Below are 20576 nucleotides of genomic sequence, written 5' to 3' on the forward strand. Positions count from 1 at the left end.
GAAAGGGGTTTTGAAGGACCAGGGAAATGGAGCCTGGAGATTATGGAAGAGGACAGCAGACAGTGCCATAGCCCAGCTGGGATGGGGTAGAGGCATTCTGGGGACACTCCAGAGCCAGTGAAACTCTTGGGTGCATCTCTGAGAGTGGGAGCAATTGGACAAAATGCAAAGCAAAGGAAAGGAATGATCCCTGAAAAAAAAGCATTGGGGGATCCCTTGTGTGTGCCATGGTAGGCTGAGAAGACTTCTGCAACTTTTCTGGCTGGATTTAAGGTCTGTTGGGTGCTCCATGGCATGAAGGTCCTTGAAATGTTGGTTGTGGCTCAGGCTGTGCCTCAGCCAGTATGACCGTGTCAAACTCACAAGGATTTTCTTTGAGCATGGTTTGTTATCATTCCAGGGAAAAGCCAGTCCTGTTAAACCCTACTTGATGTCAGTCCTGTTGTGAACCTTCTCAGGTCAGGCTAGGCAGAAGAACTGTTTTGAATTATCTGACCTCAGGCTTTTGGAATTGAATTATCTGACCTCAGGCTTTTGGAAAGCAGCTGTTGTGTCCCTTTGCAGTACAAGTGTCCATGCCTGGGTCTGCAGTTGTGGAGTCAATAGTTTTTAGAGAAGGATGGAAACATGGGCTGCCTCAGGAGTTGGACTCCATTACCTAACTGGTTTTCCTGGCTTCCATCAATGTGTTGAGAAGCCAGTGAGTTTGGAAAGAAATTTTTTTGTGCTTACAAAAGGCGATTTTTAAATGTCGAAGTTGAAAGTACTTTTTCTTAGTTAAAAAAAAACCATCATCACTGAACCATCCCAAACTGGCTGGGCACAAAACTGCCTGAGCAGCTGAGCTGAATCCGTGGCACCTTGTGGAAGATTTTTTAGAGCTTTGAAAGGAGCCCCATGTTTGTGTTGTATCTCCCAGTCAGGAGCTCACACTGACCAACACACCACAGCCTTTAAGCTGTTCGTGTCCTGATTGTTTGGTTAGTTAATTCTAAACCGACCGAATCCCCGTATTCAGAGGAATTGCCACATCATGGCACTCTGGAAGTGTCCTGTGGCACTTGATTTATAGCAGTTAAATAGCAGTGGGGTCGGTGGTCAGCTGGCCACTGAGCAGGAAGCTGGATGACAACAAGAATTAATAGTTTTCCATGGAAGCTGGAGTGTCTGATGGCACTGGGAGGTGTGAGGATGGATCAGCCTCCAGGTTATTAACCATGGAGATGCTCTCAGCATTTGCTGCCAGTGCTGATAGCCCAGGGAGCAGATGGAACATGGATTCATCTGCCCCATTGCCCACCGAGCCCATCAGCTTGGCTGGGGATGAGGGAATTTGATACAGTTGTACAGAAGCAGCATCTCTGCACACTTCCAAAGCATGAGAAACAGCCATCCCTGGACAGATCTCTGGGAGAAGCAGCAGTGTTTGGGAATTCCCCACTCCCAGTAGCAGAAGAGGTTGGTGGGAGCAGGGAGATGCTGGGGTTTGTGCACAGCAGGGGTGTTTGGGCTGTCGGGCTGCCCACGCTGCAGCGCTGTCAGAGCGCTGGGGATTGATCACGGAGCTGGGAGAGAGCTCAGGCTCAGAGGAGTGGGAAGGAGGGGCTGTGCCGCTCCTTAGCTGGATTAGATCCAGCAAGGAAGGTCACTTTCAGCCTATTTTTTGGTATTAGAGAAGGATTTGAATGCTCCTGCAGGAAAAGTGCCACCCCCACTACCACACAGCAGTTTGTCCAAGTTGACCTCAGTGGTTTCCTGCCAAAAATACCTGTGAACAATAATGACTTGTTAATGATTTATCCCTGTGTTCTCAAGTGCTGCACTGATTCCGAATACCACAGAAACCATTGGGACTCTTAAGGTTTTGGGCACAATGGCTTTTTGTCCTTCCCCTGTGACAGAGATGCCAGTTGCATGAGGGAACCAGGGGCTCCGTGTACTGGGCAGTGTAAATGCACATTGTTCAGTGTGACTTTAGGGAATATTGGTGGGAAAAGCAACTGCATTGGACCAGGGCAGAAATCGGCTGGGCTGTAACACGTGATTGTCCCTTGCAGGGTTTGCAGAGTCATGAGCAGTCACCAGCAGGTTCCCCGTGGTGCCAGCACAGCACAGCTGCACAGAGAGTGTGTGCTCTCTGCAAAGAGCTGCAAATCCACGTTGTGTGGACCTGGTGTGGCTCTGGACATGGGATCCAGCACAACAAACTCTCTCCTTCCCTGGAGATGGGCACCTGCCATTTTCCCAGGCCATCAGGGCAAGAGGGTGGAGGTTTTATGGCATAGAGGGGTGAGGTACCACACCAAAAAAGCTCTTCCCTGTGCTTCCAGCATGGCTGTGCAGTAAACCTGCCTCTGCCATCCTGCCTTGGGAGTGGGAGCACCACAAGATGAAAAGCAGCAGATAGAGAGGGAGAATCTGTGATTGCAACAACCACCTCCACCCTGCAAAACCAGGAGAAAAAGCAGTGGAGCTCCGGAACCAGAGTCTGCATGAGTGAACTCAAGGTGTTCATGGCTCATTTTACACAACAAAGTAGAGTTTCAGTGCTGAGCAGCCAAAGCAGAAGCTTCAGGCAATGCTTGACTCTCCCAGTGGTCTTTGTATGGCAGGGGCCAGTGTCATTGGTAAGAAAAAAGCAGAAAAAAGTAGAATTGGCAGGAGCCAATGGAGACTCCATCCATCATGTCTCCTCTGCAGGAACCAGGGATGTGAGCAGGAGACCTCCCTCCAGTAACCAGGAGGACTTTCTCCTTTCTGAAATTTTTTAGTCTGATGTACTGTGGCTCCAGATGTCCTCATTATGCCAGCACTCATCCTGCTCTCCAGGATGGCAAGGGCTGGATGCTCCAGTGGAGGCTGTGTCACAGCTCACCTCCTCTCACTGCCCCAAACAAATGGGCTGTGAGTGGCTCCCTTCCCATTCCTTGCAGTAAAACAGCTGGTATAGCTCAGTGATTTCAAAGGAATATTTGATGAAATTATTGGGGCCTTGAATGAAGACAATGGGTAGGGCATCCACTGGATCTCACTCTGTTGAGCAGGGAAGTTATTTCACTTCTTGCCCTGTTTGTCCTTCTTCCTGTGTTCACTGCTCTGTGCTGCTCTGGACACAGCAGCAGAGATACCTGAAAATGGAAATTTCTCCACATTTTTGGTCTCAGTCTCTTGAGTCCTGGGGCAAGATTTCTGTCATCCCAGTCCCTAAGAACCTCCACATGAAGATTTGGCCTCTGATAATGAATGCTGGAGTTTCCAGAGGCTCCCAACAGGCTGAAACTAAAGGAGGAGTTTCATGCTTACCTGCTTCAAGCTCCTTCCAGTATGCCAGCTTAGCTCTTTGAATGTCTGTGACACCTGGTCTAGTGGAAAGTGTCCCTGCCCATGGCAGGGGCTGGAATGAGATGGTCTCCAAGGTTCCTTCCAACCCAAACCATTCTGGGATTCTGTGATCTTCATTGGCTGGAGTCCCCCAGGATGCAGCAAGGATGGTAACAGAGTTCACTCTTGGAAGTCTCCTGTGAAATTATCTTCAGTCCAAGAAAGAGTATTTTATTGACTTCTCTGAAATCCTTTATTGAGATCAATTGCAGGGAATGTTGTGGAACAAGTACAAACGGGCTAAAAGGAAATAAGGTGTGTTTTTGAAATCCTTCAGGCTGTTCACCAGCTGGCTCTGGGTACAACTCCCAGATCAGTAAGTCTGGTAATGCTGGGAAGGTATCCCAAGTGGAACACCAAGTGGAAAACCGCTCTTTGAGTGGTCTCTGTTGGCCTGTGATGGGTCACAGATTCCCAGAATCCCAGAATGGTGAGGCTGGAAGGGGCCACCATGGGTCACCTGGTCCCACCCCCCTGCTCAGCAGGATCATCCCAGAGCACAGGGCACAGGATTATGTCCAGGTGGGTCTGAAATATCTCCACCCCGTCCCTGGGCAGCCTATTCAGGACTCGGGCACTGCCCAGGGAAGAAGTTCTGCGTCATATTCAGGTGGAACTTCTTGGGCATCAGCTCCTGCCCAGGTCACAGACTTCTGTCAATTCTGGGTCTGATCCCTTGGGCCTATGCTGAAATTCTTGTTTCTGTCCAGCATCTGAAGACATCAATGAAAGAAATTTTCAAGCAATGTCACTTCTGCTGTTTAAAGTGATGCAGCCCAGTTTGTTGTGTGGCCTCAGGAAGAGCAGTGAGTGTAGGTTGGAAGTGAGGCAGGAGTGCAGCCCAGGCACCCCTCCTTTGGTGCCTCCTGCAGCAGCAGATGAGCTCAGCATCCCCAGGAGCCCGGAGCTGCATTCTTGGCATTCCAGCAGCTCCTTAGATGTCAGTGATGTCATCTATAGCAGCCAGGGAATTGCAGATCCCAGAGGGCCTGAACTCATGTCTTAGCAAGTAAGCGTAGGAGGAACCAATTTCTGTCGTGTACTGCACTGTACCAGCAAGTTTCATTGAATCAAATCACAGCAAATGTATTTGCATCTACATTTCTGTCTTCTGGGAATACAGCAATGTCCAACTAGAGACGCTCGTGTCCTCCACCAGCCACTTGCTCATCCATGCTACAGAAAACTAATCTGAGCAATAAAACAGCGGGAAGCTGGTGCAGAGTGAGATTGAAAAGCAAATAACTTACTCCTTTAGCTGTTCAATCTTTGTTCTTGTGCCCAGGACCTGCTGATATAAAACATATTTCAAGACGGAACTGGCATGGAGTGAAGGCATCAGCCCTTCTCTGGAAGGCATCCCTTGATAACTCCATCTCTTGTCAGCCTGTGAAAGAGATGAGTTTGTATTTTTTTGCGCAGGACAAAATAGCTTGTTTTAGGAACACAGAAGCAAAATTTTAATTGAAGTTTCGTAATTTTATCACCTGGCATTTTGTACCACGAGCTTTGGGATGATGGCAAAGCAGTAGTGTGCAGGCTCTCGGTAGGCACAGGACGCATCAGTTCCTGCTGCTGGTGTAGCTGGAAGTTTGGAGCTCTGGGATGGACTAAAGCAGCACTTTTTAAAACAATGGTTTGATGGTACCTCAAAGCCACAGTGGCGCAGTCTGCACATGATCAGCATTAAATAGCATTTCACAGGCTAAAGTTTGGTGGTGAGGGAGACTGATGGGCCATGACAAACATTTCTATCTGAAATGGAAATCTTAAAGTTTTTTTCTAGTTGTATTTAGGAAGTTACCTCTGGCAGGACCTTCCAGGGCAGAGCATGGTGCAGAGATTAACTTCTACACTCACTGAGCCTCCCCAGGTGGCTGTGGGTGCAGGACCATGGGTAGGACAGACCCTCCTCTGCAGCTGCAGAATTTCCTGCTCAGAGGCAGAGTTTGCTCTGCAGCCTCGGTGCTGCTTGAATGTGGCTTTGTGTTACTCAGCTGTAATTAGAGCAGCTTGCCAGTTCTTTATTTCATACCTTCATTTCAATGGGATTTCTAGATCTGGTGCAATTTGCCCCAGAGAGCTGGGGTTTGTTTTCAGGCCCAAATTTTGCCAGACCTTATTCCTACGCCTGCATTTCTCCATCTACAAATAACAATGGAAGTGATTTTATCTAATCTCCCACCACCTGGTTTGTTCTTGTGCTCACTCTTAGGCATGAGGGCATTAAAAATGTTTTTGGCAGGAGGCACTTTAAGCTGTGTAACCACCAGCATTAACCCAACTACCCAGGCTATGTGTAGAGAAGCAGGTATATATGGCAGTGACCTCATGCAGGGAGGGAAACCTGGACAGCCAGAGCTCGTGGATTGTGTGGTGTCCTCTGTAAGGGAAACCTGGACAGCCGGAGCTCGTGGATTGTGTGGTGTCCTCTGTGAAGGGCTGGAAGGAGAACAGCAAAGCCATGGCCGGTGTCGGGCAGAGAGCGGCCCACCCGTCTGTGGCCCTGGGCACGGGGGCTCCAGGAGCCCTCGAGCCTTCCTGTGTCTCTGCGTGACTTGTCCAGATCCCAGGACACCTCTCCCGAGCAGATCTGTGACTTTCTAGCTTTGGTTTCATGACGGAGCACCCAAGGCCCCTCCTCTACGCCGGCATTTCGGCGCTGCGCTTTGGAAGGACTCCAGACCAGCAGTGAAGGGCTCTTTGATAATATCTGACGGGTGGGTAAGAATTTTGGGCAGCAGCCAAGGTACACATTGCCTGTAATCGTTAACTCGGTCTGTAAACAGTTCAAACGGCACTGAAGAGGCCGTCAGTTATTACATTAGAGAGAAGCCTTTCATGTGCCCGCGCAGGAGCCGGAGCCCACAGCGCCGGCCCCTGCCGAGCAGCTCTGGCTGCAGGGCTGCAGCGCGGCCTGGCCGTACCGCGGCTGCTGCACGCCTGACCTTCAAACCCTGGGCGCTGCAGCAATAACTGAATCATTGCTTTCCTTTTGTTCTGCACCTGGCTCAGCGCTGGAGCCCAGCGAGATGGAGGGGGAAGGGATCAGGCAATGTTCCCCCCGGCGCCGGCCGAGAGGGTTCAGCAGGGCTGGCTCCTCCACCCCAAGCCCATCTCCTGCCGGCAGCTTTTCCCTGGGGTGATTCCTCCATTCCAAGCCCATCTCCTGCCGGCAGCTTTTCCCTGGGGTGATTCCTCCATTCTAAGCCCGTCTCCTGCCGGCAGCTTTTCCCTGGGGCGATTCCTCCATTCCAAGCCCATCTCCTGCCGGCAGCTTTTCCCTGGGGCGATTCCTCCATTCCAAGCCCATCTCCTGGCTGCGGCCTTTCTCTGGTGAGAACAGCTCCATGTGCAATCCTAACAAACGTTTCACTTGTGAACTGGTCAACCTTCCTATGACTATTCCTGGTTTCTCCAGACATGGCTGCACTGCTGGTTCAGGGCCATGTGAGGGTCCTGACATTTCCAGACAAAGATGCTTTATCTTCAGAAGAGTTTTAGAGAATTTCCCAGTCCACATCAACCTGTGGAGAGCTCTTTGGTCTCTTTCCAGGAGCAGTTCAGCCCTCCTGGAGATGTGTGATGCTTCAGAAGTAGTTGTTGCTTAATTTGCCCCAAAAGGAATTTTCTTGTCAGTCTTTGCTCTTCTAGATCCACTTTCTCCTTTCTAGAGGATGAAAAATGGCATCAGTTGCCAAGGTTTTAACTTTGAAACCCACTGTAAAAAGCTGGTGGTTGAGGAAAAGTACCCAGTGACTGCAGTAAAGCAATCTGGGCTCAGGTGAATCTCTATATGTGGCCAGTCACTGCAGGGCTGCTTGCAGGGTTAGAGCTGTCTCAGGTGTTTCAGCTGTGGGAGTCCTCATGTGTTTGTGCCACCTCCGAGCTGTTCCCAAGGGACCTCTGTGCTTGGAGAGGTGAGAGAGCTGCCAGCACAGCTTGGGCGCTGCCAGTGCTTCAAGGGCTGCAGAGGGACAAGACTTGTCTGAGTTCTGTGGGGTGGCTTTAACCTCCCTGTGCTGCCAGCACAGTACAGAGGGGCATGCCAAAGAGGGCCTTCAAGGATGGAGATGGCTCCAGAGTGGGGCCAGGCTGGGCCCTCCAGGGTACTTGAGGTGAGCAGGTCACTGTGGGTTGGATACTCTCCATGGGATTTGGGATCCAGACTGCCTGCAGAGTGCTTGAGGCAGAGAAGCATGAGCTGTTCTCCCGTGACTTGGGCCAGCTTGCCTTTACTTCCATTTAGTGCTGTGAGTCACGGCTGACCAGACTCCCTTTGCCTTTGATACTCCAACATGGATGTGTGGAGCAGAGACAGTTTAACCAGACATTGTTATGGAACTTTGCCAGAGGTTTCCTTGCTGGTCCATATAATCCTCATGGTGTCTGGGCCAACGGAAATGACACTTGCTTCCCTCATATGGGATTTCTCTGTCCACAGGAGAACAAAATTCAGCAGAGCGGTCAGTGAGGGGCGTTTGAGAGTTTTCTCCAGCCCCATGGGAATCATTTAGGTTGGAAAAGCCCTCCAGCACCATCAGGCCTAGCCTGTGCCTGATCCCCACCTTGTCATCAGCCCAGAGCACTCAGTGCCACGTCCAGGCCTTCCTTGAGCACCTCCAGGGATGAGGGCTCCATCATCTCCCTGGGCAGCCCCTTCCGAGGCCTGACCACCCTTTCTGGGAAGAAAGTCCTCCTGATGTCCAACCTGACCTTCCCCTGGCACAGTTTTAGGTCATTTTTTCTTGTCCTGTCCCTTGTTCCCCAGGAGCAGGGCCTGACCTTGACCTGGCTCTGAAATCCTTTCAGGGAGTTGTAGAGAGCGACAGAAAAGATCCAGACCACCTGAACTGTCTAATCCTGCACGTGTGGTTATCAAATAAACATCCCTCTTGGGTTCAGCACTGCTCTTCATTGCTCACCAGCTTGGTAGTGAAAAGGAGAGGGTAAACCAGTAATTTCTTGATTAGGGCCTGATTTGTTGTATTAAACCCTCAGGCCCTGCTGACCCTTGACTCGGGCCAAAGGTAGTGAAGTTCATGAGCATGAGTAAGGGCACAAGGACAGGAGTATTGCACAGGCACCTTGTAGGTCCTTTGTCTCCTCTCCCACCTCTGGCCATTCCTTCAGGGGACTTGGATGGTTGTCTGAGCTGTTCAGACATTGAGGTAGGACTTGAGTCTCTCTAAGAATAATGTATCTGTTATCAGTGAATGTGTTTGTCTGTGACTCACATGTGGGTAAGGTGTGTTTGCTGTTATAACAGCTCTTGAAACTTTATGCAGGTAAATTAAAACAGCCCCATATCCTGATGGCTGAGCTTCATGCCCAGGAGTCATGGAAGTGGCAGTTTTCCCTTGGGCCTCTTGAAACCCTCTGCTGTTCTTTTCCAGCCAGCCATTTCCATCTTCTTCCTGGCTAAAATCCACTTCATCTCCCTGTCCCTCCCCATCCTCCCATGTCCTGACACAGTGTCCCACAGCACTTTCTAGCTCTGCTGTCAGTGTGTTTCAGCCTCCTGGCAGCATCTCCTGTTCCTGTGGTAGTGTCCTGTCATTCCTGCTGCTGTCTCTGTGGGTAGAGTGGAATGATCTTGGGGTAAGAGTGGCTTCTGTTCAGCTGGTAAAGCTGGAGAGTTCAGGTAAACTGGTGAGAACCTTTCTTACAGCAATAAAGACATTCACACATTTCTTACAGCAATAAAGACTTTCACACATTTCTTACAGCAATAAAGACTTTCACACAGTATTTTTCACGGAGTCACAGAATCACTGAGATTGAAAAAGACCTCGAAGAGCATCAAGTCCAACCTGTGACCAATCCCCACCTTGTCACCCAGCCCAGAGCCCTGAGTGCCGTTCCTTGGACGGTCCCTATCCTCCAGAGATAGGAACTCCACCGCTTCTCTGGGCAGCCCCTTCCAATACCTGACATGAAGAAATTCTTACTAATGTCCAACCTGAACCTGCCTGGACACAACCTGTAGCTGTTTCCTCTTGTCCTGTTGCTTGTCTGGGAGAAGAGTCTGATCCCCACCTGGGTCCACTCTTACCAGGTTGAGCTTTGGGGCAGGCTGGGAGAGGCAGATCTGGTGTCTGGGTTGTCCCAACAGGGCAGTGTTGCTGTCGGGATCATTCTGCAGTGACTGAGAAGTGCACATGGTCTGTTCCATCCCAGCTGTGCATGAGGATGCATCCCAGCTGGAGATGTCCCTCGTGCCAGCAGCTGGGACACTGCCTATGCTCTGACACCTCTGGGAGATGCACTGTGCAGGTGCAGATCTGGCTTTTAGAGCTGAGACATCTGCTGTGCTCCTTCCCACAGGAATCCTGTCTCAGGTGCCCTGTTTCCACTTCCTCATAGATCCAGCAGAGGATCTTGCCCAGTAATTCTTACATCCAGGCTAGTGTTGGCAGCAAAGATGGAGAGGGTGGTAGGAGAGCACTTCCACTTGCCTTTTGAAGCCTACAAAGGAATACAAATCTTACTTACCTCAGAGGCTCACTGCCAGAATTCCAGCAGGGCAGAGGTGTCTTGAGCCAGACATATCCACAAATCCAGGAATATCCAGATCCTGCCTCAGAAGCTCATGCTGGGTGACAGTGACATGAGAGCTGGGTGAGGCCAGAAGTGGGCAGTGGGTGTCTCCTGTTTATGCATGGACATGGCACTAGGATGTCCAAGATGCTCTGTGTCACCAAAGGTGCTGTTGTGGTGCCCTAGGCTCCTTCATCCCCTCACTGTAGCTCATCTTTGGAGGAGACTTTCCACAAGACATTTCATCCACTCGAGGCTGTGGTGCCAATGGCATGTGGGGAATGGTCCTGGCATGAGATGGAGTGGTCCTGGCGTGAGCTGTGGTAGGGGAGGCCCTGCTGTCCTGAAAAAAGTCCTTGCACCTTCTCCTGGCCCTGCATGTGTGAGCATTCCCTCAAGGTCTTGCATGGGGTTCTGCCTGCTGGAACACTGGCAAGAGGAGGGGAAGGAGAACTGGTGCTGGGACACAGCCAGAAGTCACAGTGCTGTCCCACAAATAAGGCAGCAGCTGGCTCTGCTGGTGTTCTGGGCACAGATGCTGCCCTGGCTCTCTGGCACCACTGACCACAAATCCCAGTGGTATTCTGGAGTTTGGTTCCTCGATGAAATATTCATGGCAAAAGTCTTCTAGTGGGGAGGGGAGTGTGCAGCCCATGGTGCTGCCTGGTGAGTGCAGAACCCTATATGTGCCCCAAAATGGGCAGAGCACAGGCAAATCCCAATGGATAATCCTCTGCAGCCCCCTGACTGCAGCAGGCTGTGCCCACAACCAGGCTGGTGTCCCCACCTTTGCATTTAACAGCTCTTCCTGATGTTTTGATCCAGGAATTATTCATATTTTTAATGAGTTTCTGTATCTTTGATATATCCCACCTGTAGTAAGCTGAAGAATTCTTGTTTACTTAATCACTTGTACAGAAATCTCTGTTTGAGATGGAGTGAGCATGACTCCTTGTAACAGTCAAAATGTTGACATACTGCAGCTTTATCTAGTGGATTTTCATTTTTCATTTGCTTTTTACAGTAATGCCTGTTTGCTTTTTGACTGCTTTAGGTGATTCAACAATGGTTTCCATAAAACTCCCTGCTGTGACTCCAAGCTCTTTCCTGTTCATTAACTGCTTACCTAGAGCTCATCCCTGTGTAAAATACCTGGATATACTTTTTTGTATTTGCATTTCTTAATATCCTGTATCACTCCATCACTTGGTAGCATGAGATCCTTTGCTAGACAGTTTTGATATTTACCAGCTTGGATTTTTCTGTGTTACTGAAGAGTTCGGTCGTTTTGCCATCCCTCTCATTTTCCATGTGGTTTTTGCATATTTGGACAACACAGTTTGCCTTGGGACTGTGCTGGTGAGTTCATTGTAAGGGCTGCCCTGCTTTCTTCTCTTTTTAGTCTTGAAGTTCATAGAACCATGGAGTGGTTTGGATTGGAAAGGATCTTAAAGCCCATCTCGTCCTACTCCCTGCCATGGGCAGGGACATCTCAGGCTGCTCCCAGCCCTCTCCAGCCTGGCCTTGGGCACTGCCAGGGCTCCAGGGGCAGCCCCAGCTGCTCTGGGCACCCTGTGCCAGGGCCTGCCCACCCTCACACAGAACAATTCCCAATTCCCAATATCCCATCCAGCCCTGCCCCCTGGCAGTGGGAAGCCATTCCCCCTTGTTCTGTTGCTTCAGGCCCATGTCCAAGGTCCTTTCCCTGGGCAGTACTGCACAATATTCCATCATCTTCCATACCCTTGACCTTGCAGAAGAACAGAAGAGACACCAGAGTCTGGCATTCATGGAACTACCGTAGTCCCACACTCACTGACTGCTTTGAGGAGCCCTGTGGCTCTGTGAACCATCCCTTTTCTTTTCCAAAGCTCTGCTAGTTCTTCCCTTCTCTTCATTAACCTGCTTTTTTAACCTGGCTTTTCTTTTGGCAGGGAAGTCAGCATTATCAATCTGCCATTCCCTGCGTTGCTCCTGACTCCTTCAAATGCATTTTGGTATTTGCTGCCTGCAGTTCTTCAGGGATTGTAGTCAGTGTAGTGAAGAGTTCAGTCCAGGATTTTTCTCAAGCTCTTTGGTGAACACTCTCCTGTCCTGTTCTCTTCCTGTCTTTTCCATGCCAATCCTATCTGTTGGCTGTACCATTTCTCCTGCTGCTGCAGATCAGATCAAATTTTGATTCCTCCCCCATGAAGAAAGCGTGGGAAGTGCTCTGAGTTCCCTTACAGGCAAAATAAGGATTTTCTCCGAGTCCTTTTTCAGCCCTTGTCCCTCAGGACTCCTTGGTGAACAGAAATGTTTAAAGTCTCCCTGGGGAGGAAAAAAAAAATAGCACAAATAATCTCTTTTCTATGGGCATGGTTGATTCAATGAGAGCTAATAGGCTCAGGCTGGAGCAAAACCAGCTCCAGTGAGGTACTGCAATACACTTTGTGATGTGGAGGAGAAGGGAGTCCTGCTGTGAGTGAGGAGTCTCCCTTTTTGGAGGTCTTGAAAACAGGTTGAGCAAGTGTCTCAGAGGAATGCTTTAGGTCTGGCTGATCCTGCCTTCAGGCAGCAGAGTGGGTTAGATGACCTCTCAGGGGTACCTCTTTTCCTCCTGTTTTGTACATGAAGTTCCCAAGTGGGAATTGTGCACCTCTCCATGCCTGATTCCCCAGGACCTTTCCCCATGTTTCTGCTGCTCAGTGCAACCTGTGATTCATGCTGGTGTGAACTTCAGTATTTTAGGAGTAGTACACTGGACAGAAAAGGTAAAAAATAAAGAGAAGCCATAAGGTAAGGAAACAAGAAACCAAAAAGGTGATATCAAGAAGATAGGGATGAGGAGGAGCTCTGTGTCTTCTCAGAAGATGTGACAGGAGGGATGTGGTGACAGAGACAGATGGAGTGACAAAGCCAGGGTCACAGGTTGGCAGTGTCTTACCAGGGCCAGGGTGTGGACAGAGCTGCCAGGCTGAATTATCTGAAAGTGGGTCCAAACCCTGCCAGCAGATCCCAGCCCACCACTAGGATCCCAGGAGCACAGAGGCAGGCAGGGATTGTCCTGGGAGAAGGATCTGGCAGAACAGCAATGTGTCTTCCACCAGGGAGCCCTAGCTGGAGCGGCATCATAATCCCAGAGGTCCCTCTGCTGCCTGGGAGCCCCTGGGCAGTGCTGGAACAGGAGTGTGGTGGGATTTAGGCAGCATGGATGAAACCTCTCTGATTTTGGGTATGAACATACCCCCTGTCTCCAGCAATGGGATTTGTTGTCTCCTAGGTCAGATAAGGGTTTGTAAGGAGCTGTTGCCCCATGGCTGTGGCAGTTGGTGCTGCAGAGGTGCCCAGCCTGGCAGAGAGGGGTATGCCATGCCTGGGAGCCCATCTGCAGCCACAGACCCAGGAGGGAGCAGGGGATCCTGACTCTGCAGCTGCAGCCACGCATGGGGCATGAGTCCTCTGCCAGGATCCCTCACTCATAATACCAGGGACAGGGCAGTGGGAATGCCAGGAAATGCTGTTGAAGGATGCAGAAAGTAAGAGTCATGTCTTGCTGCTGGAGTTGACTGTACAGTAACAAACAGAGGAGCTGAGGGGAGGAGAGGAAAGAGATCTCTGGAGCAGAGATGAGTGGAGTGTGTGGCTGTGGCAGATGGTGCCTGTGTCCCCAAGCTGCCCCTGGGCGTTGCAGGGTGCTGAGAAGGCTCCTGGGCCCAGCCTGCAGCCTGATCGTGTCTGTGAGGGACCCAGGACAGAATAATGAGGGTCCACTACTCTGCCTCAGCTCCATGGACAGCTGCCCTTGTGGGAAGGGTCTCAGGTGCAGGTACCAACAGGTCTTCTTCAGATTTATCATCTGGGTCTTGCTCCAGAGCAGCTGCCAGCATTTTCTGTATGTTCCCCATGCACATTTGGAGGTGCAGCAGCTTGGCCTGTTGCTCATATTCCTGATGTTCATCATTAATCATGGAATGGCCTGGGTTGGAACAGACCTTAAAGCTCATCTTGTTCCACCCCCTGCCATGGGCAGGGACACCTTCCACTGTCCCAAGTTGTTCCAAGCCCCATCCAGCCTGGCCTTGGACACTTCTGGGATCCAGGGGCAGGCACAGCTGCTCTGAGCACCCTGTGCCAGGCCCCCTCACCCTAATGCTGGCATGAGGCCCAGCGGTCCTGGTCACAGAGAGGCTGCTCTGAGCTCAGCACACAGGGCTGTCACTGCCCTGTGAGTGTCACTGCCCTGTGAGTGTCACAGCCAGGGTCAGACACAGCTCCAAGGTCCTTCTCAGCTCCCCCAGCTCCAGGAGCAGCCCAGGGAAGGCTCCCATGGGGTCCCTCCGAGCTGTTGGAGCTATCCTGAGACACTCTCTGCATTTCCTGCTGGGTGTTTTGCTGTGGCAAGCACATATGAACCCAAAGCCATGATCACATCAAAGCCCACCTCCCAGCCAGGCAAGCAGGGCACAAAGCGATGCTGTTCTGGTGAATCCAGCAGGATCAGGGCACTTGGATGCCGTGTCAGTGTCGGTCAAGGCAGCACCTGTCGGTGCTCCAAGGGAGCAGGGACTTTTTGGGAGCTTCCCTGACTGCTCCAAGCCATAACAGATCCGATTGCTTCCCTAAAAACCTGGATTTATAGAGTTTGTGGTGCTTGGCTTGGTACAATTGCACTCTATCTGATGTCCTGGAGTGAAGTCTTGTAGCATCCCATAATGGTTTGGGTTGGAAGGGACCTTAAAGATCATCCAGTTGTCCCCAGTGCTATTGGCAGGGACATCTTTTACTTGACCTGTGTTTTGACAAAAGGATACAAACTTTTAAATATTTCAAATTTCAGTGAAACCCTTTGCTTTTACTTTGGATTTTTTTAATCCAGAAATGATTAGGAGTTGGATACAAACTCACAGCCACAGACATTTGCACTTGGCATTAGCATAAGTTGGTCTCGATGCTCTCACCCTAGAATGTGATAATTTTAATTTACTTTCATAGTTTTGTTAGACCTATTCTTGTTCTGATGCCCAAGACTTGGTGCTACCAAAAGCAGCTCTGTGGCTTTGTGGTGCCTCCCAACCCTGCAGTGCTGGGACGTTGTGGATGTGGGATTGGTGCTGAGTTATGTCACTGCACAGGCAGCAAAAAGCCTCCCCATGACTGGCAGCAGCATTCCTGGCACTTTTCTAGTGGGTATAACCCTGGTATGGAGGGGGTTGTGTGCCAGCCACCTTCCTGGGAATCCCAGTGCCAGGGGTTCAGGGGAGCAAAGCAGGAGCCCTTAGAATGTGCTCTGCAGCTCCAGAGTCCAGCCAGGCTCTGGGGGTGGTTGGAGTGGCTGGGGTGACACCCAGCTTGGGCAGTGAGTGTTCTTTTGTGTCTTTCAAGGCCTCACTGGCTCGGGCAGGGCTGTGGGATGTAGCAGTGTTATGGTGACACCCAGCAGGTGGGGGTCCTGCACCTCTGGGCAGGTCCAGAGGGTTTTGCAGAGTGGGCTTGAGCCCCCTTTGCAGTGCTGGGCCCCAGGATCTGAGTTCCTCCTTGCTTTTGTCCTGCAGTCCCACCCACTATCCCTGTGCAACACCAGCGAGGATGAACACACGGAGTCGGGATTCATCACCATCGTCAAGCTGGAGCAGCCGGACCGGGATCCCAACCCCTGCCTGTCCCTGGCCAACAAGGCAAGTGCAAAATTCCTGAAGTGGCGTCAGCCTGGGAAGTGAAACCTGTGGTGCAGCAAAGAAAATGGGAGGAGGAGGCAGCAAGGAAAGAGCTGTTGGGAAGTAGAGAAAAGGACAAGGACAGATCAGGGTCCTTGGCAGAGGCAGTCCTTGGTAGAGGGGGTCCTTTGGGAGAGATGCTGTGCCAGCCATCCCAAGCACCCATCCCTTGACCTTTTGGACTGCCTGACTTTGTAAAAGGTGTGGAGTTCCCCCTAGCCTGGCAGCTCTGGGATGGTCAGACCTTACCCAGAATCCCACACTCTTTGCTGCCTGGTAGCCTTGTGCCTCTCCTGTTTTAGAGCCTTATGTTGCTTTCTGGTCTGTGTGATTTGTGTTTCTCTGTGTTCTCTGGCCTGTTGGAAAACATGGACACAGAGAACATCTTCTGTGGCTCTGTTTCCAAAAATAATGCTGCAATACTTCACTGGATGAGGCACAGGAAGAGTCAGTGCTGAACTGTGAGATAAAATGCAGACCAGCTGAACTAGTGGTGGGTCACGACTCGTTAACAGTTCATGCCCTGGGAGATCTCAGAGGTCTTTGGATCAGGCACCTCAGTGAAACAGCACTTCCTGTGCCAAAAGCTGAGGTCAGTGGTCCAATTCTCTGGTAATAAGGAAGTCAGGTAGGAACAAGGGTCATTTTAAGGTTTAAAATCTTTGTGATTCTGATTAAGTTGCATGGATAAGGATGACATTGGTTTTTTCTTTTGATTGTCTCTCTACCAAATGTTGGCTATTTTCATACTTGTGCAAGTGTTGTAAAGCATGAAAATCCCCTTGTTCAGCTCTTCTTGGCTTTACTTGGATTGCCTTCAGGTCATTTCACCCTTTTGCCCTTCTGCTGGTGGTGACATGGTGGGGATGGGAACAGGGTCCTTTTCCATGTTCCCTACAACTGAGCTGAAGAAGGCAGGCAAAACTTGTACCCAGTGTTTGCTCCTGCACAGCAGGGTTTTCTCATGGAAGCTGTGGCATCAAAAGTAAGGAAAGGGACGTGATGCCATGGTGGATTTGCCATCCCAGGGCTGGTTCCCCCTGGCTGCACAGGCAGACAGGCAGCAGGACCTGTCCTTTCCTGGGTTGCCCCAGGATGTTTGGGCAGTGCAGCTGCTGTGGAGGATCATGAACAAGAGGATGAAGCAGCTGCAAAGGCCTGTCTTCCATTTCACAACGTTCAAAGGTTTCAAAACTCAGGCCATGTTGGATGGAGCTTGGAGCAATCTGGTCTAGTGGAAGCTGTTCCTGGCTGTAATGGGGTGGAATGAGATGAGCTTTAAGGTCCCTTGCAGCCCAGACCATTCTGGGATTCTGTTTCGCTAGTTTTGTCCTTCATCTGTGAGACTCTGGTGGCAGCTCTGGAAGTACCAGTGTGTTACTGAGTCCAAGGATCAGCTGAGGAAGGTTGGCACGGGGTGGGACAAGACATGGGACATTGCTGCACTCTGCTCTTCCACCTGGATCCCTTCTCCAGGACTCCTAAACCCCCCAAAGCAAACAAACCCTCAGTTCACCTGTATGCTGAGTTCACTGGCCATCAATCCTCACTACTCTGTTACCAGAGCCAGATCCAGCACTGGATTTTGCTATCCAGCAGTTGCAGTCCTGCAGGTGTTCCTGCTCTAAAATCTCACCAAGGGAGGCTCACAGTTCTTCTCCCATGAACAGGAGTAGTTTAGCCATGAAATAGAGCAGATGCTCCTTAAGCTGGCAACATCCCTGGGCCCTGCCTTGTGTCATGGATCCTCCATCCCCTGCAATTCCTCCCTGTCTGCTTCTCCAAACTCCTGAAGCCTCTGCCAAGCTCCCTCCCTCTAACATCGTACAGATCAGAGAATCACAAACTGATTGGGACTGGAAGGGACCTGAAAAGATCATTGCATGCTGAGCTGCTGCCATGGGCAGGGATGCTGAAGTCTCTTCCTCAAAATCCCAGGACCACACTCCTCCTCTGGAGCAGGGGTGTAGCTGTGGGATTTGGCTGGTGCTGAGTGGAGCTGGAACCTTGTTTTCCTGGCAAGTGTGTCTTTGGGCATAGCTTTGCATGTGGCATTGCAGGGCTGTATCAATGATGATAAAAATAGCCATGTGCAGAGTGTTATCACATCCTCTGCTTCAGCTGTCACCCAGCCAAGCCCTGCACACGGACAGCCCTGGCCAGCCCAGCACAATGAGAACTCCACCAGTCACCTGAGGCACTTCCCTGCTTCCTAAATTCTGTCACTGCTTCAGCTTCCAAAGCTAAAACCAACAGGGAAGGCGTTAGAGGAGAGGAAGGCATGGGAAGGACCTCTGGAATCAATCAAAAGTGATTTATTGTTCTTTCTGATCATAATTTGTAAATTTTTGGGAGGGGCTTTTTTTTTATTTCTGAGTGAACCTGTGATTGCAAGCCTGGTTGTCAGACTTCTGAGACCTCCAAAATCATCCTGTAAATACCTATTTGCACCAGAGGGAGCTCAGCTGTGCCACACGGCTGAAGAGATACAGTGCAAACACAGCTAACACTGAGAAAATTACTGTATCAAGGAAATTGGGAAAGGTTTGAACAGAATTACAGAGTATCTTGAGTTGGAAAGGAACCCCAAGGATCACCCAGTCCAGCCCCTGGCCCTGCACAGAACCCCAGTAATGCCACCCTGAGCATCCCTGGGAGCTCCTGGAGCAGCCTCGGGGCCGTGCCCATTCCCTGGGCAGCCTGGGCAGTGCCAGCACCCTCTGGGGAAAAACCTTTCCCTCATCTCCACCCTAAACCTCCCTGGCACAGCCCCAGCTGTTCCCTGGGCCCTGTCCCTGGTCCAGATACAACCAGAAGTTGTATCCGTTGCAATAGGAATCAGAAAGATGTTGGGAAAAGTCACTTGTCCAGTCTCAGTTGTTCATTGCCCTGTAGTCAGTGTCTTTAGCAGGATAAAATCTATGTAGAGCTGTTTGTTGTTCATCAAGGCCTGACTATGGGATGGAATTCACTCCCTGAAAGTCCTCTTCCCCTGAAAGTGCTGGCAAATACTGAGGTTCTGTCGATCCTAGGCAGGACCCAGTCTCTGATCCCTGTCTCGAGCCTTGATCCCACTTTTCCAGCTTCCCTATGAGTGTTAAATCCTGTCAGCAGCTCAGAGCCTCCACCTCTGCCTGTTGCTGACCACCTGCAGCTCCATTCCCATGCCTGTACCCAGACCCAGGCCCCAGTGCACCTGGCCGGGGTGACCGGGAGCAGGGATGGAGCTGCTGCCCTCGGGCCGTTCCGGGAATGCCGCATTCCCGGGATGGAGCCGGTGTCCCCCGCATCCCCGGGATGGAGCTGCTGTCCCCGGGCCGTTCCGGGAATGCCGCATCCCTCGGCCCGGCCGGCTCCCGGGGCGGGCAGTGCCCCACGGCCCCGCCGCCTTTGGCAATGCTGCTCCTGTTCGCTTGGGATCAAAGGGCTCCGCCTGAGCTACCGGCCCAGCCCTGCCCAGCCCTGCTCACCTTCCACCTCCCGGGGCTGCCTCTGCCTGCCTGGAGCGCTCCAGGGGCTGCCTGGGAGGAGGTGGGTGACCCTTACCTCATCAGGGTGGCATGTGTGCTCGCCTGGGTGAGCACTCTCAGAGGAGCTGTCCCTTCCCTCTGGGAAAGCCACCGAACTGCAGACCTGGCTCCACCTGAGCTTCTCCCTAACGAGCAGGAGGAACCAGGGAGAGCAGCATGAGTGGGAGTCAGGCCCTCTGACAGCCCTGGTGGTGACAGGGGACCTGTGGGAGTTTCTGCTGTCTGTGGAGGTCAGGAGGGCTAACGGGCTGCACATCCCTCCCCAGCAAATCCAGCTCTGAAACAAGGGAGCACCTGGCACGCGGACAGCTGAGGAATTGTTAGGTTTGTGTTTTTCTGTGGCTGCAATGCCACCAAGTAGTTCACCTCCAGAACTTTAGGAAGAAATCACCCGTGAGCTGCAGGGCTCTGGCAAGTGTAGGCGCTGCAGCCCAACACAAGTCAGAAACTGAGGTAGGAATGGTTTCCTCAGTCCAAACAGGTGCTTCTTTCTCCTGGGAAGAGCCCAGGAGGCAGACATGGATCCAATGGCAGGTGTGGACACAGGGTACAGTACAAAATGTCCACATGAAGCTTCTGTTGTTTTGGACAGGCAAAGCTGGCGGGGGAGCGTGGAGCCCGTGCAATCCTTTTTGACATCACCGATGATGAAAGTGCTGCTGATCAGGTACAGACCCCAGTGATACCCTCAGCTAAAACACAGTGCTCCTGTCTCATCCCTGCTCAGGGCAGGACCCCCTAGCCACCAGTGGGAGGTCCCAGGATGCTGCTGGTGTTGGGTGTTGGCTATTACCCTACACACACACTTTACATGGCACATCCATGCTCTTTAAAGACATTGTCTGGACAATCAAACTTTTCTGTTAGGAGCTGGATGTTTGCTCTTGGGAAATCATAAATTTCCCCATCTCACATAGTCCAGACAGCCCAGTGTACCTCAAGAAAGGTGATTTCTCAAGTTTCCAAGCCAACCTGCTTTTCTGTTGGTGCAGGTTTAACCTTGGTTAGGACACCTCCAAAGGTCCCTTTCCCGACCACTGTTGTCATCTCTGGAAGGGAATCAATTCCCCATCCAGATAATCCAGGGATATCCAGCTTTAGGTAGGGAACAGACAGGGGAGCTGGTGCCTGACCTCATGCAAGGTCTGGGCTGACTCCTTGCTAGATCCATCCCTTGTGGCTCTTTCAGGCACTTACATCTTAATTTCTGGTGCCAGAGAAACACATCAGCAAATGCAGGTCCATGAGGTGATGCCAAGGTTGCTCAGATCCCAGTCTCTGATCCCTACCCCGAGCCTTGGCTCCCACTTTTCCAGCTTTCCCATTTGGTACACAATAGCCAAGAGCATCAAATCCTATCAACAACTCAGAGCCTTTGGCCTTGCCTTCATGGTCTTCTTGACCACCTGCACCTCCATCCCTGTCCACT

General features: G+C 51.2%; 1 protein-coding gene across 2 annotated transcripts in view; it reads left to right on the plus strand.

Moving 5' to 3' along the window:
* The window catches only part of RNF43 (ring finger protein 43), a 65262-nt gene that overhangs the window by 31001 nt on the left and 13685 nt on the right, over positions 1-20576 (plus strand). For both annotated transcript variants that reach the window (XM_074556835.1, XM_074556834.1), the window contains 2 exons: positions 15456-15578; positions 19740-19814. In XM_074556835.1, coding sequence (XP_074412936.1) covers positions 15456-15578; positions 19740-19814 — 198 coding nt within the window. The remainder of the gene's footprint in view (positions 1-15455; positions 15579-19739; positions 19815-20576) is intronic.

The sequence above is a fragment of the Zonotrichia albicollis genome, chromosome 22, assembly GCF_047830755.1.
Source record: "Zonotrichia albicollis isolate bZonAlb1 chromosome 22, bZonAlb1.hap1, whole genome shotgun sequence".
NCBI lineage: Eukaryota > Metazoa > Chordata > Aves > Passeriformes > Passerellidae > Zonotrichia > Zonotrichia albicollis.